Source organism: Cavia porcellus, unplaced genomic scaffold, assembly GCF_034190915.1.
Source record: "Cavia porcellus strain 051 isolate PalLab524CR breed Dunkin Hartley unplaced genomic scaffold, mCavPor4.1 scaffold_15, whole genome shotgun sequence".
NCBI lineage: Eukaryota > Metazoa > Chordata > Mammalia > Rodentia > Caviidae > Cavia > Cavia porcellus.
The window spans coordinates 34,659,012-34,675,740 of NW_026947498.1; the positions used below are offsets into that span (position 1 = coordinate 34,659,012).

The 16,729-nt window shown below is 34.5% G+C and overlaps 1 protein-coding gene and 1 long non-coding RNA gene across 6 annotated transcripts in view; one reads left to right on the top strand and one right to left on the bottom strand.

The window, feature by feature from the left end:
• The window catches only part of LOC134470466 (uncharacterized), a 31,187-nt gene extending 16,950 nt beyond the window's left edge, over positions 1–14,237 (bottom strand). The window contains exon 1 of the long non-coding RNA XR_010039382.1: positions 13,099–14,237. This is a non-coding gene — a long non-coding RNA (uncharacterized LOC134470466). The remainder of the gene's footprint in view (positions 1–13,098) is intronic.
• Znf654 (zinc finger protein 654) overlaps positions 1–16,729 on the top strand; it is an 86,433-nt gene that overhangs the window by 52,715 nt on the left and 16,989 nt on the right. For 2 of the 5 annotated variants that reach the window (XM_063224773.1, XM_063224774.1), the window contains one exon: positions 234–315. In XM_063224773.1, the coding sequence (XP_063080843.1) occupies positions 234–315 (82 nt within the window). Of the gene's footprint in view, positions 1–233; positions 316–2,108; positions 2,228–14,234; positions 14,413–16,729 lie in introns of those variants that run through there. The other 3 variants (XM_063224771.1, XM_013151867.3, XM_063224772.1) reach the window with 3 other exon arrangements.

Sequence of the window (16,729 nt, forward strand, 5' to 3'; positions counted from 1 at the left end):
TGATAGGCCTAAGTAATATAATTGTTTTATTGTTTAGTAACATCAGTATTTTTTGTATTATTTCTTGAAGACATTTCTTTTAAAATCTTACAAAATTGAATTTTAAGTGATAGTTTTTTAAAACCAAATATCTTAAAACTATTTGATATTAGATTGCTATTGTCACTCGATAATCTTTTAAATTAGAACAAAAACTCAAAGAAGCAATTAAAGTTATCATTTATTCTTTCTAGGAGTTTCTTTGAGTTGCTGCTGTTCTTTGGAAGAGATGAGTTTTATGAAGAGCCTTTAAAGGATATTCTTGGATCATTCCAGGTAAAATAGTTCACAATTTCAAATTTTATTGAAGACTGTTTTATATTTTCCCTCCTAAAGATAATTTATTAGTTATTTATTGTAAAAGATTTTTATGGTAACTAAGGTAACACTGTTTAAGATCCTGTAACACTGACAGATAAAAAAGATCTTAAAATTGATTTTAACTGTATTCCCAAACAGCTCTTAAATAAGACTCCGATTCTACATTTGTTAGACTAGAATTGCTAACACCTTATTGATTTCTAAGCACATTTTGGGTGTATCTTTTCTTTTTTCCTCTAATGTCTTGACCCTGAATCAAATGCATTTTTCTTGCCTAGACTAGATGTAAGCAGGTTGTCCCTTGCCACTTTTTCCTTTTCTTGATCTTTTCATTTTAGAATAACTTGCACAAGCAATGAGGCAGAATTTTTTTTCATCTGGTATAGATGAGAATAAATCCAGACAGGAGTGCCAAAAGATTTCAGGATCTCTCCTGTAGATCCTAAGAACATTGGAACCAAGCATGATGGCTGGATAGCTGTAATCCCAGCAATTAGGAGGCTGAGGCAGGAGAACAGCCAGTTCAAGACTAGGCGGGGCAAGATCTTGTCTCAAAATAAAATTTAGAAAAGGGCTGGGGAGGTGGCTCAGCCCCTAAATTTTGGTCCACATGCAGGAAGCCCTGTATTCAACTCCTGATACTGATAAATAACAAAAAACAAAACTTATCTTTTCATCATTAACTTGGCAAGCCACACCTAGAATTCAGCCTAGCTTACTCATGTGTCCTTAGCATTATCACGTCAGCACTTCAGTGGAGTGGAATACAGGAAAGCAAATCTTGAGCTCTTCTAGGGTCACAGTCTCTAGCATATTTTGAATTTATTACTATAGTGTTAAAAGGTTATGTTCATTCAGAAGTATTACATTAGGTACATTATATTGAACATTTTACTTTTCTACTTTATCCATTTTTAAATTCAACAAAAGGAATTCTCATGAACTAATGATCTAATTAGACAGTACAGTTAAGCATTTACACCTCTTAATTTTCCATTTCAATTTTCTTTTGACATCTACATTCTTGATTATCCATTCTTAAATTTTTGTTCTGTGGATATTTATGGAATACCTTAAATGTGCCAGCCACTAAGCTCAAGGAAAAACAATAGTAAATAAAATAGAAAATCTCAGCTATTGTGGAGTTTAATTCTCGGTAGATTTAGGAAGAAAATACATCAAACACAGAAATAGAGTGTTTTAGAAAAGAACAAATGCCCTAGGGAAAATTAAGGCAAGATATGGAGACAGAAAGTGTGGGACAGTGGTATTGGGGAAGCCCATGTTCAATTTTAAAGGAAGTAGACAGGCAGTATCTCATGGAGATGTCAGCTGAGCACTGGTAATAGGAACTGCCTAGGAGTGTGCAGTTATTGAGACAGTACTTAATTTCTGTTTTAAAGGGATGAAAACATAACATTTGCAAAGAGATATATACTCTTTATTTCTCTTACCAGCAGAGTATTCCTTCCATTGTCAGAATAATTCCACAAGAGTAGTTCATGATTTTGTATCTTGCTCTAATCCTGTCAATATTTCTATTCCTGATTAAATTCTAAAGCCTAACTCCTTTCAGTCTCTGCTGCTTCTATAATGTTTTTTGCTATACTTCCAACTCTGAATTTTCTTGAGTATTCTAACTACTACCTCCTACTAGAGGTTTTATCTGGTTTCCGTTTTTAGCTTTGCCTGGGGAAGCATCCTTCATTTTCTGGACTGAGTGGTACTGCTGATTCTCCCCTGGCCTGACTCAAGATCTAGCAGAGGTCAACAGATAGTCCATCATCCACACCTCCTTAAAATCTCATGTTTGCTAAGCTTATGAATTTCACAGTCTATGGACTAAACTGTTAAAAATGCAAGAACAGTAAGTGTTTCATCTCTATCCATCTTTTATACAGTCATACCTAGCATAAGATGTTCTCTCTCTTGTACTATAAATAGGACCACAGTGCTGCTTATACTTTAATACTAAGACATTTCTAGGATATCTTGTTAAAATTCAGATTATGATTTCGTAAGGTGTGGTGGGACCTGATTGTCTGCACTACTGACAAGCTCCTGAGTGGTACTAATGGTGTTAATTCCTGTATCTCACTTGGAATAGTAAGGAAGTAACATTCGAGTGAACTTTCTTCTGTTCTCTACCCATATTTCCTGACTTCATTACTTGCTCTGTCAGCTTAGGCAAGCTACTTATTTTTCCTAAGTTTCTCATTTGTAAACTGGGATGGTAAGTGTGTTTGCTGCATAGAGTACATGTGTGGACTAAATTAATGAAGTGCTGGGCATCATTCCTGGCAAAATGATTATGTCACTGTTCTCTAGGTAGACTGTAGAGCCCATCTAGTGAAGGGTGTAGACTACACAAATGTCTGTTTTTGTAAAAAGACCAAAGCTTACCTTTTAAGCTTATTCTAATCTTTCATGAATTTTTGATCTCCTGAAATGAGTTGTACAAATACACATTTTAAACTCTTCTTATTCACTGATGAAAATTTTTTGTCTGCCTTGATCCAAGATGAACATTTATTCTTACCGCTGGATGTTCTTCTTCTTGGCTTTTAAAGGTTTGCTTCTTAGCTCAGACTTCCAATTATTTTTCTTTAACTCAATATAGTAAGATGACACATTTTTTATATGATGTACCTCTCAACATAATCATCAAAAATCTTCTAGATATCCAGAGAAATGATTAAAAATAATGTAAAATAACAGAAAATTGTATTGCAAATGCTGGAATCTATTATAAAGATCTTATGCCAGAAAATTCAGACATGAAACCAGATTGACAGAGAGGCCAATTTGAATTTGATGAGGTAGGGCATACCTGAGAAAAATAAAAAGCTTCCAGTGGTATCTAGGTGCTCCCTCACATCCTGTCTCCTTCCATTTAGCCAGGAGCTAGAAAAATTGGAAGATGGTGGGGATTTATTTGGTGGGTGGCTAGTCTCAAAGGTATACTAAGCATGTAGAAACGGCTCTGTCTGTGTAAGAGCCTTCTTTCTAGTGGGCAGTGCAGTCTGCACCAGTATTCACAGTTAAGAAAATCTTCAGAGACATGTTGTTTTATCTTACACTGATGTGTCTTTTTTTATTCCATTATAAGCTCTTGATCTAATGGACTACAGTACATATAAACTATACCCTTTTCTCTTTATTTGGGTTTGAAGAATTTGAAATGGGACATGTCTGTCCACTAACTAAAAGCACTGTTAAAACATAGATTTAAAAAAAAGCACTATTTTAGATGTTCCAGCTAAGGCTGACCACAATGAATAAATGTTATCCTGAGTAATACAAAATATAAGACCACCATAATTTTAAAAAGGATTTATCACATAGTTATTAAAGTTGAGTGCAAAATATCTTCCATGCAATGAAGTAAAAATTGTAAAGGATTAACCTTGAAAAATCTATAGAGGTGAAGTTTTGTACAGAGATGAAACCACTAAATTAAAAGTGCTGAGAAAGTGACTAACAACAAACTAATTGCAGCAAAAACCAAATTAGTGAAGAATACAGTTCCTAAAAATGATTTTTTAACTCAATATTACATTCAGGCATATCTTGTTAAGAGTTTTCAATTTTCATAATATTGGAAAATAAACCCATTAGAGGTCTTTTATAAAGAAAACAAAAGTATGCCATACAGATAGTACCATAACATAATAGAAAAAATAAGACTGACCTGAGCAAGTCACAATTAATGAACTATTGTTACTGATACAGCTATTATGAAGAGTCTACTAATGTCAGATAATTCTGGAAAAAGGAAATACAAGTTGTAAAAACACATATAATGATTGTGAACTAAAGTTTCAAGTTCTATTGTCATAGTTTACAAGTGAAACAATTTAACATAGAGACACAATTTACAGGGTTCTTTTATAATAATCACCCAAAGAGACAAACACAAAAGAGTGCCGAAAATCTGTTCACACACTAAAGATCCAAAGAATCCAGCTGAGGGCCTGGATCTGATGACAGTATCTTGCAAGGATCCAACTGGAGGTCTAGAGCCCATGATAGCGTCTCATCTATTTCATTGATCTGCACCGAGAATGCCTGAAGATCAGTAATGGAAGCTGGAAAGTCTGCGCCTGCAGGATGAAAGATCTGTGCTGGCAGGCTGAGGGATCTGCACTAGAGCTTAGAAGCAATGCTCGAAGGACCAGAACTCCCCCAAGATGCACCATGGTCATTCTCAATGACAACAAGGTCCCAAGCTCCTCCAGTGATTAGAGCAGCCAAGTTCATATCAGGAAAGCCAGCCTGACAAGCTCCTTCAAAAGAAGCAGCACCACCTTTTCTTCTCCAGTTCTCCTTACGCTGTTTGCAACAATCCTCAGGCCTTCCACACCCACCGCCATTTTGATTCAGTTCAGCTGTGTGTTACAAGTTGAACACCAGTTATCAATCCACCACGATCTACCCCTGGTCAACTTCATAGCCAAATACATTTACAGTGGCAGATTTGTGAAATATTAACATGTCTTGGTCTATTCAGATTTATGTTACTATAACAATTATATATGTGCAACTCTTATTGCGCTCATTCCTGCACCAAAGGCAAAATATTCAACGGATGATCAAAATTTAAGGTTAAAACCATATTACTTTGACTAATTATTAACCTGACTACAAATACACCTAAAAACATTAAAATTAAAAGGAATATTACAATCACAGTCCTTGCTTCCCATTAACTTTTAACAACAGGGTATGGCAAGACTTAAAAAAAAAAAAAAGGAATCTATTACAATTCAAATATGCTTCCCTTCAGATGAAAGAATTTAGTTTATATTTCATTCTTGTTCCTTTGTAACAACCATGGTCTCCTCTGTGTCATCACTGTATTCCACAATTCCACTGGAGCTTCTCTCTGGCCAAATGCTTCAAATCATCTTACTGGCTCTTTGCTCTTATTTTCAAAAATAAATCTGACCAGGAGCCTTCCACAATAACCTTGGCACCATCCCAACAATAGAATGCATTGAGACTGTTCTGCCACCTAGGCAATATCTCTAAACACAAGCAAAATGCAGATGAACTTCCTGGCAAAGCACAACATACACTGCCTGCGATGCAGCAGCCAGGGCAGTCCTCAATGGAAGCCTTCTGAGCTTCATCCAAACTGGCAGCATTTCTATCAGTACTGATTTGCCAGCTGACGTGAGTCTCCCATATAATTTACAGCATATGGGGGATACCTCTAAGGCTAGTCTCTCAAAATCTTTCCAAATTCCCAAGACTGTCACGCCACATGGCCAGGCAGCATCACAGGAATGACCCCACTCTCCTGATACTAATTTTGTTGTAGTCAGGATTTGCAAGTAAAACAATACAGGACAGATAATTTATAGGATTCTTTTATAATAGTCATCCAAAGAGTCAGATGCAGAAGACTGCAGGAGATCTGTTCATACACTGAAGACTCAAAGAATCCTGCTAAAGTAATAGCATAAACTGGTTTTATTTGCTAAGTGGGCAGTGATGACAGGAGAAAGAGAAGGATATAGAAAGATGAAAGTTTATTAGAGATACACTGTTTTACGTAGTTTGAACCATCCAAGTACTAATGCCCTCTAGATGTTTAGATTCATGGCTCTGTATTTGTATTTTCCTAGTTATTTTTTTTTATTTTCATAAGAGAAAAATAAAAAAGATACAGTATTCTAAGTTTTAATGCTCATGCTGCAAAATATTTTAATAAGCCAGCCCTACTTAATACAAACACAGCCCCATCTTTTAGAGTCTATTTTCAAGTCAGATCTTTTCTTCTGACTCCGGGTAGGCCTTGATTAAGGCTTGTTTTTTTGGACCTTTCTATATTTTTATATTCATGTCCTTTGGGTGATTAGGAGGTGATAAAGGATAGCATCTCCCAAGCAGGAAAAAACCCAAGGCTATCTTACACTATTGTTTGAGGAGCAAAAAATACCAAAGGTAAAAGAACTTGTGTTAAAATAATATCTTTTTTAAAGTATAAACCTTCCATTGCTTCATGGGTCAAGTATTGATATTTCCTAAAACTGTAGCCTTACCACTGAAACATTTTAAACAATGCCCCCTTCCTAGAATACCTAGAAAACACTTCCCAGATTTTATTTGGCAAGATCCTAATCTTGGTATTCAAAACACTCTTTTCAATTCTGGATATATATATATATATATATATATATATATATATATATATATCAGCTATAGCAAAGGCATTTTGTAAGGAGCAGTTCTAAATGTATTGTATTTTCTGCTCAGATAGAAGTTCTCTATCTTTGCTCAACTCCATTTTGACTATATATGACTTTCTCCTTGAGTATATTCCCTGTTACCAAAATACTAATGAATACCTTATATTACCTCTCATTACACTAGTAGTGCTGGTGAGCAAAGACTAGCTTTTATCTCTTGCTCTCTTAATGCCTTAGAGTTAATATAAATGTTGGCCAAAACAAAGAATAAATAGAGTCCACAATTTTTTCTGAGGTCTACTAATTCTTTCTTTAAAAAACAAAAAACAATAAAAAAAAAAACCACGTTTTAGAAATTTGTTACCCACACTGAACTTTAGTAAACATAATACTGTTAGCTGCATTATGTGAAACCATTTAATTTGTAAGAAAATGAACAGATCAGTAAATGTATTTGTGGGATGAAAATTACATTACAATAGGTAGAAAAGAGAAACTAAAATATGCTTTTAAGAATGCAAAGAAAAAGAATTCACTTCCCCTAAAAGAAACACATTTGACAAATATATCATACAGTTAGCATTAAGGATGAACTGGATTGATGTTAAAATTTCATATTATTAAATCATTTTATGAAGATTACATATTATTTAGATCTATTTGGTTGAAATAGATAAAACTTTGGTATTTTTCCTCTGGTGTTTTATCTGTTTGAGATAGTTAATTCTGCTTAACACTTGTGTATCACTAACTGTGGAATACAGTAAGCCCCTGACTTACAAACAAGTTCTGTTCTAGGAAAATATTCGTAAGTCAACTTTGTTCCTATGTCTGACAGAGTGAGTCTTGTACACCTTTGATATAACTATATAATGTCTATTGCTTTGTGCTTCTTAGCTGTCCCCTCCATATCACCACTATGTTTCCTCTTGCTTCTGGACATCCTGGGCTCTGACTGAGCACTGTACACTGTACATTATAGCACTGTCATAGTATCAGGCAGACACATGAGCTACTTTTGTGATTTGTTTGCCTCTACAAATGTTCCTAATTCATGGCCTTTTTGTATCTGTGAAAGTTTGAAACTTGAATTCCTATGTTGAGGACTTGCTGTATTTATACTTTTGTGTTTTTAAAAATAAACTAAGACTTGAGAAATATCCACTTCAAGTTTTAAACCTGTATAATAAGAAGTAAGAAGTTATTTAAAACATGTAATTTGGGGCTGGAGATATAGCTCAGTGGCACAACGCCTGCCTGCCAAATGCAAAACACTGAATTTAATTCTTGGTAAGCTCAAGGGGCCAAAAGCAAGCCTCCAAAAGGTAAGAATGTCAGCATCAACAGGTTGTATAGTAGATGACTGCAGTAGCAGTGATATCAAGAGAGGGTATAAGCACTCATAGTTATTCACATCTGTATCCAATCATAAACAAAGGTTTATATTCTGAGTACCACATACATCCAATATCATCAAAAGTAGTCACCTAATCTGAATCCCTTCAAAATCAATGGTGGAAGCAACATTTTGCATCTGTTTCTGAGAATTTGATCTGAGTTACAGTAGATAAGAGCCTGGACTAGAGGGGAAACTATAGAAATGGCAAGAAGCTGCAGATCAGGCAGTGTTAAAACTGATAACGATACTAGGATCAAGAAGGCAAACAGGTTTTATATTTGAACCCAAACTCAAATGTGTAAACAATACCTAACACAAGGAGTCTCCACGGTTCTATAACTGTACTTTACAGTATGTTTTAAAAGCCTTGGGCCAGGATACAGCTCAGTGGCACAGCGCCTGCTGCCTGGCAGGCATGAGTTCCTGAGTTCCATTCCAAGTTCAAAAAAAAAAAAAAAGCCTGAGCACATATTCCCATGTGTATATTATTTATATACAAATATTAATATATACATTATAAAGTATCTTTTAAAATGATAAAAGTAAAAATGTTTTCAATGATGCAAAACTCCAAATGACACCAATATGATGGAATATGTTTTACAATATTTTGAAAAATTTTAATACATTGTTATATAGTAATTCAGTGTGGATAGAGATTGTGTGTGTGTGTGTGTGTGTGTGTGTTTTAATATTTCTTTTGTAAACAGCTGTGTAACCCAACTAGGATTATAGGTGTGCATCGCTATGTCTAGCCAAAGTCTAATACATTCCTTTGATCTTTAATTTTAGCTATTGCCATATGTCAAGAGGATACCTTTGGAAGTAGAAAAATTTTCTTTTCTAAATCATGATCTTTTAAAAATATTTTACCAGTTATGCAAAGAGTTTTGTTGAAATTTTACTAAATTTCTGAAGTCAATCAAATTTTCTTGAATTCTAACTCTTCTCCTCCTCCTCTTCCTTCTCCCCTTCTTCCATGCTAAGCAAGCACATCTCCAACTTAATTGAGCTACATCTCCAACTTAATACAGATATTTTAAACAAATATTAAAAAATGCATTGAAATGTTCTTGGTAAAGACTTTTAAACAGAAAATTCTGTTTTAAGGTAGTAATGCAGGTGACACAATATGTTTTAGTAACAAAGATCATATTTGTCCCAGCTTGCGGGTAAGACCATGGAGACCCTAAAGGGGATTGGGGATGAAAAGGAACAAGAGACACAAAGAGTGGAGACAAGATGAAAAATTCCAATCAAGTCTTGTTTATTCACAGAAGGAATAACACATATGTAGGGTATTGAGGAGGAGGGATTTGGGTTCTGAGACGTCAGCAGGTAACCTAGGAACAGTGGCAGGACTGATGGTTATAGGTCAGTTCAAATTTCCCAGGCGCAGGCTCATAAGGCGGGCTGATTAACATAATTTAAAGGGGTACAGCCCACAAATGTTAAAGTGGTATGGCCCACAGATGTTAAGGTGGTACGGCCTGCAGATATAAGGTGGCAGCCAATTACAGGGCTTCCCACACATATTTTCATTTTAAATTATTTTCTTCTTAAAAACTTTCTTGTGAAAAATGGTTGATGTTTTCATTATTACAACTGTTCCTTTTCTTTTTCAAAAAAATGTGTGTGGTACTTGGGATAGAATCCAGGACCATTGTATCAAGCCAAATTCCATTCCTTTTTATTTTTTCTTTTGAGACAAGGTCTCACTAAGTCTCTGAGTTGCCCAGGATGGACTCGAACTCATATTGCTCCCATATTGCTTTCCTAGAGTGCTGAGATTATAGGCAGGGATGTTCCACTATACCTGGTTTATTCTATTTTATATAGACAAACTTCGAATTTTTATTTTAAAAAAAATTACTGTATTGTAAAGGTTATGCTTTCACAAAATTAACCATATGGAGGACATTTTACAGTTTTGCTTTGATTTGCTGCAGTATATTTATAAAAGAATTTGATATGTGCTATTTTATAATTTTATTCTAGAATATTTCATTCAAAATAAGACATGTTCTTCAGTATTTCCACTTACTATGCAGATTTTCATAAAACTATCTTAATCTAAATGTATCCTCCTTTAAGTGTACCTTTCCTTTTTTGGGTCTATTTGGAAAAGCTTTTAACTATACAAGAAAGTAAGATAACACAATTTAAGATAATAACACAAGGCCCTTCTCGTTTTATGAAATACACCAGAAGAATTCCAGATTTTTAATACTGTAGAAGTGCAATTAAGTTTATTATTAAGGGTAGAAATAACTAGTGGAGGCTTCTCAAGAAAAGTGAAAAGATGTAAAGATGGGATTTAGATAACTTTATGAGGGTTGTAGGAGAAAGAGTCACACACACACACACACACACACACACAAAAAAAAACCACATAGGCAAGAAATATAATTTACGAGATGAATATGGGGGCTGTGCCAGAGGCTACGCTAGAGGAAAGACGTGGTGTATAATAACAGGTGAATGAGCTAAGCATGAGATTGAGGCATTAAAGAGTAACTGGTAAACTGGGTAAAGGGTGTAGACCAACGTGTTGAAGTGCCCAAACAGTCTTCTATAGCTTTACAAGCATTTGTTACTTTCTTTAAAAAATAGCATCTGTTTTGAGGAAGAAAAATCTTCCTTATGGGGGCAAAAGATTAAGCCCATTCAATAGTGGTTTCTCAAAGAAGAGTAAGGCAAAGAGTTATGCTTTTTCTGTATGATTGATAGGCACAAGGTTGAGTGGAAGTGTCCCAAAGGATCATATTTGGCACAGCACAGTGGGGAACAATAATGTAGTAGATAGATGGCTTAGGTCACTATACATGTCAGATGTCTTTAAGTAAACATTTAAAAAATACACAGTTATTCTCTAGGAATGAATAACTTGTAAATTCTAGAGTGAATTTAAGTGCTTCAGTATTCACTCTGAAGATACTAAATTGAATATTATGCAGAAAAGTCCTATTACTTAAGGAAGGTATAAAAAGGTTTCAAATTTGTTCTCTTCCTCCTGGATCTTTGTAAAATAGATCACAATAAAGTCTATATTTCATTTATCTTTCCTATTCAGAGCTATCTGCTATAGGAGTGGTTGCCAAAATATGTATTGACCCAAGAAATACATAAAAACAAGGCTCTTAATTATAATTAATTTTTACCTTACAAAAATGAACATAATTTACTAATTTTAATAGCACTGACAGGAGTAAAAGTACAGTGTTTAATAACACCTGTGGAGTACACAGTCAAAATGTAGGCGATATAGTTAGAAAAGTAACCTACCAGACACAGTGGTTCATACTTGTAGTTGTAACTGCTGGGGAGGAAGGGTGAGGCAGGAGGATGACTTGGGCCCAGCAGTCCAGGGGCAGCCTAGGTGACATGACATGGCCCTGTCTCTTAAAAACAGCAGCAGAACTATCCAAAAGTTAACGGTGGGTGGGAATTGTTAACCACCTAGTATCTACCCCGACTTGTTTGTTTACAGATTGACAATCCCATGTTGCTTAGGCAGGTGTCATTTCAGCCAGTAGATTCTTGTATTGCATAAGCTGAATAAAACTGTTGTTTTTATAGTTTGTTATCATATAAAATTAATGAAAATTTGCAAATTTTGGTCATCTTATATTTAAATAATTGATGGATAAGTGGTTATATATAGATCTTAAGGACTTTCCTCTTGAAATTGATTCAGTGGTGTAAAATTGAGTTCTATCAGTTTAACAAAACCTCCAACTGTTCGTTTATTTTCATCCAGATTTAGTAAACTGGCAGCACACCTTGACATAGGCTTTCATACAGCTCCAAAACCCTCGGTATTAATGGTTTACGATTGGTGCCTCAGCTACTATCAGACAGCCAGAAAGAAAGATGGACTGTCCAAGGATTTAGCAGCAGGAGTACGTTTACCAGTGATTCTTGCTTGTGTCCATCTTACCTTATTTCCTATCCTTGGATTGGGCCCAAACCAGCTTACAGTAGTTCAACTTTAGAGGCAGTAATATACTTGTATATATGTAAAATAATGAGAGTTTGTTTTCCATGTCAGGTTTAAAACTGGTAAGATTGATTTTAACCATGAAGGTGTTGCCGCAGATCATCACTATGTTTCACATGTGCTAAAAAAAGCCTGGCTGATCAGAAACTTTATACCTACTTTATGTTTTCATGAATATAATAATTGATATATGGAAATATAGAAATCTTTTTATTATACTTAAAATGATTAGGTGTCCTAAAGTAAAATATTCAGTGTTAAATACTAAAAGAAATAAAAGCTAATATTTGTTAAGTGCTTACTATGTGTCAGGTACTGTCCCCAGCACTTCTTAGTGCTGTGTATTATCTAATCCTCACAACAATCCTATGAATGGCTGCTTTTTATTAACCATTTTGCAGAGAAATTGACCAGACGGAGCACAGAGAGGTTACGTAACTTGCCCATTATTTATAGGTGTTTTGTTTGTTTGCATGCTTGCTTTAATCTGGAGACATCTTTAAATAACTATTAGGAGATAACTTATTTTCATGTTTGAACTTAATGAATCTTTCACTTACTTGATTGGTGATTCTTTTCTTAAAATTCAACTTCTTCTATATTGGCCTCTAATAAGTAAAATGTCCTTTTTGTGTGTGTGTGTATTTTAACCAGGAAGTCAAGTGGCACATAGAAATCACTTTATAGTCTAATATTAAAATTATGGAAGAATATGACAATCTTAACTAAGGAATTTATAGCCTTTGAATATATAGTGTGGTGATTTATTTGATAAGTAAAATTTTTGAAGATGTATTTATTTTCTATCCTGAGGGTTTGCATTAATACTGATGTAAACTTTTAATATTTAAAGTTTTCTTTGAGCACAGGAAAATACTCTGATTTTTTTTGGTTTTAATTGATATACAGTTATTTTAAATTTTAATTTTGTTTCAATATCTAGTTTTTTCTTTAGGTTTCAAGCTCAAGTTGGTAGTTTTTAAAATAATAGTTTCCTTAGGCCTTCAGTTAATCTTTTTAATACTGTCAAGTTGAGTTTCCCAAAACAGTTTTAAAAATAATACTTAACAAAATACATAATGAATCAAAGGCATAATCAAAATACCGGATACCTGCAACTTTAAAGAAGAGGGTTTTTGGCTTACCGTTTTCAGTGAATTGAGTCCATGCCAGAACAGTGTGGTGGAAAGGCAAAGCAGAGTAATGATGTTCACTTCATGGCAGCTTCAGCAGCAAGAGGAAGAGCTAGAACAAGAAATCACCCTTGTGGGTTATGCCCCCCAAGACCCCCACCTCTGAACAGCAGTCATTTATAAACTTACCATTGGACTAGGCCACGCATGGATGTAACACCCCCACTATGAAATCACTTTGTAAAAGCCTCACCTCTGAACACGAGACTTTTGGGGGCACATTTTAGATCTAAAACAACTATCAAACAACTAGGTAAATTTTATAAATCTAATAAGTCAAATTTATTAGACGTAAACTTAGCAAACTGAGTTCTTCTAAATGTTAAACTTGCTAAAACTTTATGATAATGAAAACAACAGATTCCTTAAAAACACTTTGCATATCCTTTATAAAACCCCCAAAATGCAGACAAATTTCAGTTTTTACTCAGTTCAACAGTCTGTCTTTAACTTTAAACCATTTAATACAAACTTTAAACCATTTAATACAAACCATTCATATTATAGGTTAGATTTATCTCTTCAGCATGTCATTTCTTCCTCCCTAAACCATTCTCAAAAAGGGTGAGTAGAATTTTCCACCTTCCAGCCGTCTACTGCATCTTAGATTATGTATTTGGCATAAATTCAGGGTAGAGCAAGGGACTCATGTCAACCTACTGGCTAGAGTGTGCATGAGGAAGGCCTGCCTTCTTCCCTTTCTTGTAGTTAGGCTCTTGCCTACCATTGTGAACAGGAATTTTATGAGCCCTCAGGTAAATTTAACTGAACATTTAATTTTCAGTTTTTTGCAACCTGGTTCTTTTCCTAGAAAGTATGTATTCTTAAGTTTTTCTTTTAGGTTACACTTCATCCCTTTTTAAATGGGATTGTCTAAATCCAATTATATATGCACTGTGTAACCTTTGGCTTTAAAGCCTATTTGTATATTAATGGGGTTTTGTCACCCTGCTTAGGTTACAGTAGTATCCTTTTCTCTTTTACATAGCTATCTCATTTGGCCATCAGTCATTTTATTGACAATGATGATCAAGTTTAGCTTTTAACCCCTTTAAATTCACAAAGCCAAAATGATTTTTCTCTCCTAGGAATGCCAGAATCACCTCCGCAGATATGGAAATGTGAATCTGGAACTGGTGACTCGAATCATTAGAGATGGTGGCCCATGGGAAGATCCAGTGTTGCAAGCTGTTCTTAAAGCCCAGCCAGCATCTCAGGAGATAGGTACTTCAGGAGATTCAAAATCCAAACCAGCATTTGTGAGAAGTAAAAAGAATTTCTAGAGCAGTAATAGTTACTTTTTATTTTACAATATTGAATAATGAAATGTATTTTCAAGTGAAAAATGTTTGTTTTTCTAACTGGGCCCAAAGTGATTTTTTTTTTTTACATCAAATTAGATACATTTAATTCTAGTATGGGAATTGAGTGTGTTAACATCTGTACTTGATGCCACTTATTTACAGAGAATTTTTATTAACTTCAGTTATAAGTAGGAACATCCTTATTTGACAAGCAAAAAATCCAAAACCAAAACAAAGCAAAAAGCCTGTGCTCTTTATGAAAGCATATAGATATCTCCCTTACATAGAAACTCCTGTGAGGGGTGGAACCATGAGTGAAAGCTTACCTGTTCTGCAGTTATTCCATTGCGTAGTGCAAAGTAGCTATTTAATATAAGTATTCATTGATTGAATGACTGACAATATGATGCATGCATGAGTGACTGAATACATTTTAGTTCCAAGTATTATAGTGTCCCAAACTTCATCTAATGGAAGTTTTGTCTGATCCCTTATTATTTACATCCTTTTATATCACCTCCTATCAGCTATAGATCCTTGTGGGACAAAATTTTTGAGGCAGGAAGCTGTATTAGCTGCTTCTCGTAATCTCTTTAAAAGCATGTTTCCCATATTAAAACATTCTGAACTCCAGAATATTTTTAATAACAAAAACTTAGAATGTAAGTTCAGCCAGTAGTAAGAATAAAAATGTGGATAACATTTGAAAGCATGGAGAGCCCACTGAGATGCAGTTGAAAGAAATCTAAAGAGAAAATATAAGATTCTACAATCATATAACCAGGCAGACTTTGGTAAGAAAAATTCTTTATACCCTAGATTGTGCTAGAATATTTCCATTTGTTACAGGTTAATAAGTAGGGTGGGTTGCAAGTAGAGCTAAGTAGAGAAGAAGCTATGATTCTCAGGCTTAAGAACAAACCTCCCAACAAGTGTGGAGCTATGATAAAGAGAAGATAAAGACAGAAGATTAGGAGGACCAGTGCAGAGTGGTGGGATAGGATGCAGAGGGGATGAGACTGAAAAAGACCAAGGTGTATGTGACAGGTATGGCAAACCCAGAGAATGCAAAGAAGACTGGTGCTTGATGTGTAGGCCTTGGAAAGGAATTAAAAGAAAAAAGAGGGAGACAGAGCTAAGGGAAAACAGATTATGGAGGAAAAGGAGGAGAAACCAAATACAGCAAAGGCAAGAATCATAGACAGGAATGTGCCAGAAGGAATAGAACATAGGGTCAGAGCTCAGAGCTTCAAAAAGAGTTGAAGGGGAAGAAAGTTTGGGCTTTTTTTAAAGTTTTAAGGTGTCTCTGAGTGGGAGCTAGAAGATAACTGTTGCTGGTTAGTCTGGTACTTTAGGCCAAAAATCATTAAAGTAATGAAAATTCCTTTCATAACTACCCAGCGTACTTCACTTTGGGAAAAGCGGCTTTAGACTCTTCATTAATATGGAAGATTCTTTGCATAACTACTTATCAGTGCTTGGTTATTATATATTATAAACAGAATTGCAAGGCAGATGTTTAAGACAAAACATTTCTCATAAGTACTGCAGTAGCTGCTGACTAAACATAGATAATTAAAATGCTTTTAAGATTTAAAAATCACAAAATAGAGATTCCAGTTCTGGTTCTGCCACTTACACATTCTTTGTCCTTGGGCAAGTTATTTGACCTCTCTGACATTCAGTTTTGTGATCTGTGAGACAAATACTATACACCGGTCATAAGGTTGTTGTTAGGTCTAAATTAACTTACATAGTTAAAGGTCTTTATGTTTCAAAAGTGTGAAAGTAAGTGTAAGTTAAATTAGCCTTAGTGATACATGAATATATTAATAAACAGTGTTATTTGGCACTATTTTTGGTTATGTTACTTTTAAAAGTATTATATTATGACTCAAGTTTTTCATTTTTTAAAATACTTTGTCCATAATCTGAATGTGATTATAATCCGACTTTAATGTGATCATTTAGGATTCAGGTTTTTAATCTTACAGTCCTGAAAATACTGGAACATAAGATAACAAATTGTAATGTTAGGCTAGAAAATCACCTTAGAACTTACTAGTTAAAATACAGTTAACATATTACTGAAGAAGAAAATTTCACTTCTCCCTCTTTTTTTCTTTTTAGACTGAAAAATCAACTGATATTTCTTGAGCACTGTTTTGGTATCACTCTTATTTTTATTTTCCCAACCATAAAACTGAATATTGTTTTTACGAAGCTCTACCAAGAAAAGTACCTAATTAAGTAACTCACTAATCTGATATCATGTTAGT